The following is an 8934-nucleotide window of genomic DNA, read 5'->3' as shown; positions in this document are numbered from 1 at the left end:
AACGGTTAAATATATTTTTAGTACTTAAATTTGGAATTAGTTCATTTCAAAATTTTGGACCAATTTAATTCTTCATCTTTCCAAATACATAAATTTAGTCCTTTTAATCAAATTTTGTTAATTTTATTTGACATTTCAAGCATGTTTCATAATAGTATTTCACTTAACATTAAAGTAAAAATGTGTCAAATAATATAAACAACTCAAATACAATCCTGAAATGCGTACGAAACATGAAATAAACCTAAAAAAATTTGATTAAAGGACTAAATTCACGTATTTCGAAGGATGAATCACTAAACTGGTCCAAAGTTTCAAAATCGACTAAATCCAAAATTTACTGAAAGTTAAGGGACAAAAAACATATTTAACCATAAACTAATTGTTCTAACCACATATCTAATAGTCTTACTTTGTTTAGAAGTCGAGGATTAAGATGATTTAAATAAACATTCCTTTCTTCTTTCATCTTTCGAGATATTTTAAGAACGAAATTGAGACAAAATATACATTTCAAAGTAGGATAGCAAAAATATTTATGTTTGTGGATAGTTGGTATCCACCGATAACATATCTTTAATACCTATTTATAAACTTTATAAACGGATTAGGTGCGCTGCGGGCCTGTAAATTATTAGAATTTAATTTATATTTTTTTGTGATTGTATATAAATTTTGTTTTAAAATTTTATAAAATATATTTTTTTAAATATTCACGAGTATTCACAGGTACCCACAAATATTTTTTAAACGGATATCTGACATATAAGTAAATACGTAGCGTGCGGGTGAGGCATTATCCATGTCCAACCCGACAACTCGTTGTCATTGCTACTCCAAGATCCATAATACGTCATATATATATATATATATATATATATATATATATATATATATATATATATATAATATATATATATAAATTGATCGACAATAATTTTATTATCTGATAAAATTCTAATCTTTTAAAATAATTTTACATTCTTTTGTTAAAACTATAATCGTAATTAAGACATAGAAAGGAATTAATTTTAGACTAAATTAAAAGAAAATAATTGAAAGATAAGGCTAACAGTGAATTTAAAATTACACTAAACAACAAAAAAATATCTTAGTTTTGGCTTGGCACGTAAACCGATTACACGAAGCTCACCGTCTTTTATTTAGTTTTTCTTAAAGAAAAGCAAATTTTATATTTTCAGAGGGTGTTAAAGTAAAATAATTTTGTTAATTGGTTGTCGGCACCGGCCTGCAGCTGCATGCGGATCCTCCCTTAATCATGCTTTTTTGCACAATCTTTATGTGTAAATTGTGTTAATAATATAAAAACGAAGCTATTGTAAATTCGTCATAGGTGTTGGATCATCATAGCAAATATTAAAATTTTCCGTACCAATAATGAGTAGAGTAAGAAATTTGACACTATTTTATTAATATAATAGTAATAACAGGAAACTCTTATATTGTTTTTAAATACTAAATAAATACCAAAACTAGAACAAAATCCCTTTAATAATAAGTTAAGCTTCATTAATACGATATAATTGGAGAAAGTGTTATGGAAAGTTTCCCCAGCTCCTAGGCACACGCAATGGCCACGAAAAACAGAAGTGTAACGAAAGCGATAAACCGCCAAATGTGAAAGACGATGCGAGATTTAAGGTCAAAGTCCATACACGCATATTTCCAAACCATGCAATGGTGCAAGTAGTCAAATATTCATAATTATTATATCATCAAAATCAATGGCGGAACTAGGACATGATATGTTTCTTCCATTTTTTTTATATATATATTTATATATTTTTTTAAATTATATTATATATTATTTATATTAAGATTATATTATGGAAAATTATAATAAAAGATAAAATAAAAAATTTTAATAAAGACATTAATTTATAATAGAGATTAGGGTTTTTTTTTTACTATAAGATCTTTTCACCATATAATTTATCATGAAAGTGTATGAAGAGAGATAAATACAAAGAGATAGATTGGGAAATAGAGATTGGAAACACATAGATTGAGATTCTTGTATACATTCTTTTATGATCTCTCACAGATCAAGGTTAGTATCTTATTATGATTTATGTATGTTAGTTAGTTTATGATTCTTTTTAGGATATTTCTTCCAAATTAAGTTTATCTCAAATTAATATAAACCCTAATTATGATTTTAGGGATTCTTTTATGAAATTGGTATGAACCCTAATTATAATTTTTCCAAAATTATTATAACCCTTAATTATGAAATTTAGGGATTTTGTGTTTTCCCTACTTATGGTAATTTTTTTTAAGTTTTGAATTTATACAATATTGCTTATTTAATTAAAGTAGTATGAGTTTTGTTATGTTTTGCATTGTGATAATTGTAATTTGTGAATATAATTTTTTTTTTCTAAATAGGTGAGAGGTATAAATTTATATTAGAAAGATTATGATAAAAAGTAAAAAAATTGATTCCTTTTTTCCAAAGAGGAAGATTTGTGATGAAGATGAAAAAGAAATGCATTTACGTTAACTAAACTTGAGAAATTTAACAAGAAGCAAGAATTTAAGACAATATAAAACAAATCTCTAAAGTTCTCAGAGTTACATATAATGAATTTAAAAATTCATTAGAACGTGATATGGGAAAAACGACATCAAATTTGACAATACCACCAAATCAAATTGATGAGATACGAATGACTTATCTAAAATGGTATTCATGAATTGATATCATAATATAATAGCATGATATAATAGCGAATGATAGTAATATTTTTTTGAATTCTAATATTATGTGTGTTTGTTTTAAGGAGAAGAAATGAAGAGAAAAAAATGAATAGTTTTTTTTTTCTAAAGAAAAATTATATATAACAAATATAATTTGGCCCCCTACAATTTTAGTCCAAGTTCCGCCACTAATCAAAATAATTAAATAATCTTTTCTTTATAAATAATATTATTAAGGTAAACATAATTCTTTTAGAAATCAATGGATGATATTTTATATTTGCTAAATACTTCATCTATTCATATGTTAAAAGCTCTAATATATATGTTCCGAAAATATAATATGGTTAAAGTTAATCATTAGTGGATTCAAAGTATTCTCTATTTTGGAATGTATATATGAAACTTCTATATCAAGGTTTTATTTTTAAAATGTATATTTAAATCGTCTGATATTAAGATATGTGAAATTATTAAATGTATTAAAGTAACTCAATTAATAACTAAAGCAATTTTCTTTTTCATATAGGACTCTCAATGTTGCAACAAATATATTAATATAACATTGTTATGGTCGATTATAACCAATGGCAATCCTTAATAGGGTTTTGGCCCCCAAAATTTTTTCACCTCTTTATTTAAAATTTAATAATAAATTTTTATTATTTTAAAATATGAATATTAAAAAATAGTTGATTTTAGATAAAATCCGAACTATAGTTGAATTTGAAAACAGAAAAAAATATGACAACATTTATATAATAATAATTTTGTAATTAAGTTTCCAATATCATATTTAAAAGAAAACTAGTTTAAAAATTTAACTTCATTTGTATTAATCATTTAAGTTGGAATAATAATTCAATTATTTGAATTATCTACTTGAACAAATTCTTTTTTCTATAATGATTTACAAAAACTAGGTCGTAAAATAAATACAAGATAAATTTCTTGCACACAAATTATGACTTATATTGAAAATATAGTTGAAAATTTTAGATTTAATTTAATTATTGATAGTATTAATAATTTGAAAGAATATAAAAATAATTAATTAAATGTATGTGATTTCTTTTATAACTATAAATACTATATAATTATAATTCAACCGTTAAAGTTAATAATTTTCTATGATGCAGAAATATGATTCATGTAAAATATATATATATATATATATATATATATAATTTTAAAAGTATGATAAATACGTGATTGTTATTGTGTGAATATAAATTAAAATCATATGTGTTAGATGTTAAAAACATATGTATTAAATGTTGTCAAAATAAAAAATTATAAATTATTATTGTCATGAAAATGTTATTATTTTACTGATTGTATTTTATTAATAACTATCAATAAAATATCAAATACAAATATATAACAAATACAAATATAAACTAAATTGAAGTATCATTTTATTATAAATAACTTCAATTCCAAATGTATGTTTTTTTTTTTTTTCTGAATAAACATTATGACACTGATCTTCATGAACATTATTCAATCCCTGCATCTTTTCACAGTTTTGAAAATATTTTGCCTCTACCATTAATATTTTTTTAAAGTAAAGATTTTCATGACTGAGAGTCGATCTTCTAAAGCATAAAGATTATCGATGAGATTAATAGTCTGAAACATGCAAATCATTGAAGCAACTTTTATTTCTCCTTACAGCTTTTTCTATACTCATCTAGGAATTGGATCTTTGCTAACATATTTATAGAATACACTGATCTGTCAATTATGATTAACTGAAACTATTAAAAATATATATTTTTATCTCAATCTATTTCTCTCAAACTAACACAAGTATCCCTTATTTCAGTTACTAAAATTAACATTCGGTGTCACCAAAAGACCCAACATAAATTCTATGTAAGTGGATTAACATCACCTCTTAAGACAATAAATTTATATCCTTATATCCTAAAAAAAAAAAATTAATAATTTTAACATTGTTAAAAGACTCAATTTGTCAATGTCAAGTTTGGTGGATGGCTCCACCTAAAAGTTTCTCCGCAATCTTCAAGAAAACACACAGATATAAACTAATTACCATGTGTGAACTTGACTGGCTGAATAAACAATTTCTTATACTTCTTATTAATTAAAATTGAAAGACCACATAACAGTGTTTCACTTAAAAAATGAAAAAAAAAAATATAGTTTACCTTCACCAAATTTATTAACGTTGGTGTGTGTGCGTGTTCTTCACACTGGTGGACTTAGACTATAAACATAGTTTCTGCGACTTTGCACAAGAAATTAATTCTTAGAAAATTTTCGTAAAACGTAAATCAAGGGTAATGAGCTAAGTGTATCTTCTTCTGTGATTTGAAGAATGTTGTAATTACATCACTTAAAATTGTTTGGTTGCAACTTCCATTAGTGGAATTTCGCGTTTTTTTGTCTCTTCTTTTCTCTTAGAAAAACAGAAGTTCCTTAGCTATAATTTTGCGGTTTAATCTTTAATTTACCAACAAGAAGAAAAATAATCATTAATTTTATATTTTCATTATACGTTGTTCAGTATTTATTTCCTACAACCTTCTTCGTAGTAAATCATTGAATATACGTCCGCGTCTCAAAACAAGTGCTTCTCAAAAAATATAAACCAAACACGTTATTAGAGTAAAGAAGAAGGTCAAAGTCAAAGTCAAAAACCAGAAGTTAAACACTGAAACCGCAAACCAATTTCGCTCTTTCTTTCTACGTTCCGATAATCCAAACCAACTCTATAAATAACAACCTCAGAAAAAACCCAACAACAAAACATAGAATTTTCAGAAGTGAATATCTACATTAATTCATTCTTTTCATCATCTTTTACCTCTCTCAAGTTCAAACCTTGAAACATAAAACATGACAGTGAGATCACGTACGCTAGAAATCACCGTTATCTCCGGCGAAAACGTGCGCGTAAAGGAGGACGCATACGTCGTCGTTCGGGCGGAGTCGTTGAACTGCTGCACCACCAGAACGGCCAAAGACGACGGCACCAACTTCCTCTCGTGGAACGAGAAGTTCCTGTTGGAAGTCCCGGTGCATGCAAGATCGATCACATTCGAGGTCCAATGCAGCAAATTCAAGGGTTTTCGCCCACTTGGGGTCGCCAGAATCGCTGCCTCCGACTTCCTCGGCGGCGGCGCCGTCCCGGAAAATCAGTTGCAACAGTTGAGTTACGGGTTGAGGGACTGGGAAGGGAAGAGAAACGGGGTCATTCACTTCGCCGTCAGAGTGGCACCTCCGGCGCCACCGGTGGAGGAATGTCTGAAGCCCGCCGTGGGACAGGCGGTGACCGGAATGGGTTGCGGTGATCGTGATCGAATCAAGGTCGGTGGCAAGAGCAAGGGAGTTGTCGTTGGTGTGCCACTTTGGTGGAACCACCCAAACGTTGTTTAGAAATTAATTTTCATTTTTTTATTTATTATATATTATTGTTACTATCATTTGTATAACGGTCAAATATCATTTTCAATTGTGAGAAAGATTATCAATCTAGATTTATTTCTACATAAGTTATATAAATTTAATTTTTTGAAAGTTTTCTTCCCTCCCTCGTAAGATACACTAGAACGCGTGTGAAATATGAAATATGTAATCTATTATTCTAATTATCAGAAGAAAAATAGGTTGAAGTTCCACGTGGTGGAAACGTGTGATTTTGTCGGATATGTGGGGTCCATGTGGGTTCCACGTACTTAACTCTAATACTATTGAAACATAGCTTGCAATTTATAGAAAGATGAAAAGGTGGGTGAAAGAGGAGTTAAGAAAGCGCGTTAAAGTTGAGACCAATTCAAAATTTTACGAGCTTTTGACTAGGAATTGTTCAGAACATGATTACGTACACATGTACTTGACTTGTTAAACAAGGGTTCAATTCAACACATGTTTGTTTTCTTGTACTTTACGTAAACATATACTTTATCAAAAGCTAAGGCGGTGCGAATATTAATATGTAATGGAAAAGAAAATATCAAACTACATATTAAAGATTATATATAAAATGCCATAAACTTATTATATACTCAAAGATTTGTTGATACACTGAAGAATGTTTTGTTTAATATTTTATATGGCTTATGTTTTTATGTAAATTATGAAAGAATTATATTACTCGAAGCAACTACATATGGAGTGAAAAATTAAAATCAAATTGAAGTCTTTTTACATCGAAGAATTGGAGGATAAAGATTTAATAAGTAAAAAAGCTTTTATAATTTGCAAATATTAGGTAAAAATGTAAAATATGTGGATATCATAGAGAAAGACAGTGACAATGATTTTTAATTACGGTTTGAAATGTTTGTAATTGGTTTTTAAATAATTTTATTAAACTAAACATTAAGCTATATAATATGATAGATTTTTGTTTCCGTTTTCTATACATCATAGATATGTCTTAAGCAACACACAACAGGTTTTGGTTTTAATAATTTAGAGTACAATGTATTAACTATTGATCATAGCTATACTTGTTCTATCAAAGAACAAAAGCACCAGTGGTCTAGTGGTAGAATAGTACCCTGCCACGGTACAGACCCGGGTTCGATTCCCGGCTGGTGCACATTTGTGAGAGCTGTGATGATGAAAGCATTTGATTGTTGAGTCAGTCAGTGTTCATCTCAAACATGTAGATGAAATGAATGCATTACCTGAGCTCTCTTTTTTTTTTGTGGTTTAAATTTTTTATTTGCTTGGTATTGTTTCAGAATGTGCAGTTAAATTGTAAATTAGTGTAGAGTTTGGTGGATGATCAATGTTGAAGCAATAATTGAAAGCGTGTGTACACAATGGTTCACACCTGGTGTTCCTTATCTGTCAAATGAGACAGTTGGAATATAAGATGAGGAAGGTGGAAGCAGTTGAAGGTTATGAAGTTGGAACAAGTTTCTTAATAAATGGGAAATGGGGTAAGCTACCAAAAATGCTTTGCAAGGAGATTTTCTATTTATATTCAAACTACATATATATTAACCATTTCAAAAAACCTTCTATATCTAATCTATATGTTAGGCAAACTAAAATAAGATGAAAAATGAGGTTAAATAGTATTACATGTAACTTAGGTTGTATGCTCTCATACATGTGCCCTTCTAATATTAATATGTTTATATTTTTGCTATCTTTTGCATTTTTATATTCTCTATTAGGACTAAGATTAAATGCTTTTCTTCATTTTAAGGTGTCATGGGCTTTTATTTCATTACTATGATATTGTTTTTTATTAGTATGAGTTTAAAGTATTCCATCGAATAAAAGTGAAAAAAATTGAGTAGCATGTAAAAAAATTTACAAATGCTTAGTCTTAAGTTTTTAACTAAACTTTTGTCATGATTTTTTTTTTTTTAGTAGAAAAATCAAGTTTGTGATTAGGAGTTGTTATGATACAATCTCAATTGGGGTTCTAGAGCATATTTGCAATCTAACCTCGTTTGTACCCTTTTTTTCTTTTTCTTTTTCTTTTTTTTTTGAACCACCTCAATTATTTCATGACATAGTGTGTTCTTTTGTGTATAACCCTGTCTCTTCTTTGTTTTTGTTTCTACTTTGGCTCTCTTGTTTCGTTTTCTTGTTTGATTATGATGCAACAAAAGGTGTCACTTTAGCAATCTTAGTATTTAATATTTTCTTGTTCATCTTAAAGCAATACATTTTCCTCTTTGTTGCATGGTTCTCTTATGCAAACATTCTGGTTTTGTTGTGGACCAAAATATTAAAAACAAAATATTGGAGACTGGTAAAAAAAATTAAAGAACTTTTTTTCCCAGTTTTTCCTCAAATGTAAGCATTTGTGCTAACATTCAAAACTGTGTGCATTCATGATCCAAATCAAGTAAAAGTCTCTTCCAGTAATTTTCAAGTAGTCTCTCTTGGTAAGGTAAAGTATATTCTTTGTTATATTCTCTTGTCAATTAAAGAAAATTGTGTTGCTAATAGAAGTGAAAATTTTCTCATTGAACACAACCATTGATACATTTAAATTTAAAAAAGTTTACATATATAGGTAGAAAAAACAAAAATATAGTACAACAGGTTTAGTGGTAGAACAGTGCACTACTGCATTGTAGTCCCAGGTTTGATTCTGAGAAGGTACTGAAGAAAGCAACTGTAATGGGGGTCCATCATTTTCCTGATTCCATGGACGATAGATAGATGATGCATCTGAGCACCAATATAATTATTGTCCTTTAATTTTCATCACTA

The 8934-nt window shown here is 28.1% G+C and overlaps 1 protein-coding gene and 1 non-coding gene across 2 annotated transcripts; both read left to right on the top strand.

The window, feature by feature from the left end:
• The first annotated feature begins 5475 nt into the window (after positions 1–5475).
• Positions 5476–6267, top strand: LOC114166233 (BON1-associated protein 2-like). The gene has a single exon (XM_028050939.1). The coding sequence runs from the start codon at positions 5587–5589 to the stop codon at positions 6124–6126; it is 540 nt and encodes a 179-aa protein (XP_027906740.1). The 5' UTR covers positions 5476–5586; the 3' UTR covers positions 6127–6267.
• A 956-nt stretch (positions 6268–7223) lies between these two features.
• On the top strand, positions 7224–7294 carry TRNAG-GCC. The gene has a single exon. It is a non-coding gene; the product is annotated as a tRNA-Gly (tRNA).
• The last annotated feature ends 1640 nt before the right edge of the window (positions 7295–8934 follow it).

Source organism: Vigna unguiculata, chromosome 10, assembly GCF_004118075.2.
Source record: "Vigna unguiculata cultivar IT97K-499-35 chromosome 10, ASM411807v1, whole genome shotgun sequence".
In the NCBI taxonomy this organism is placed as follows: Eukaryota; Viridiplantae; Streptophyta; class Magnoliopsida; order Fabales; family Fabaceae; genus Vigna; species Vigna unguiculata.
The sequence above is the reverse complement of the archived record's forward strand: the minus strand, read 5'-3'. Positions and strand labels throughout refer to the sequence as shown.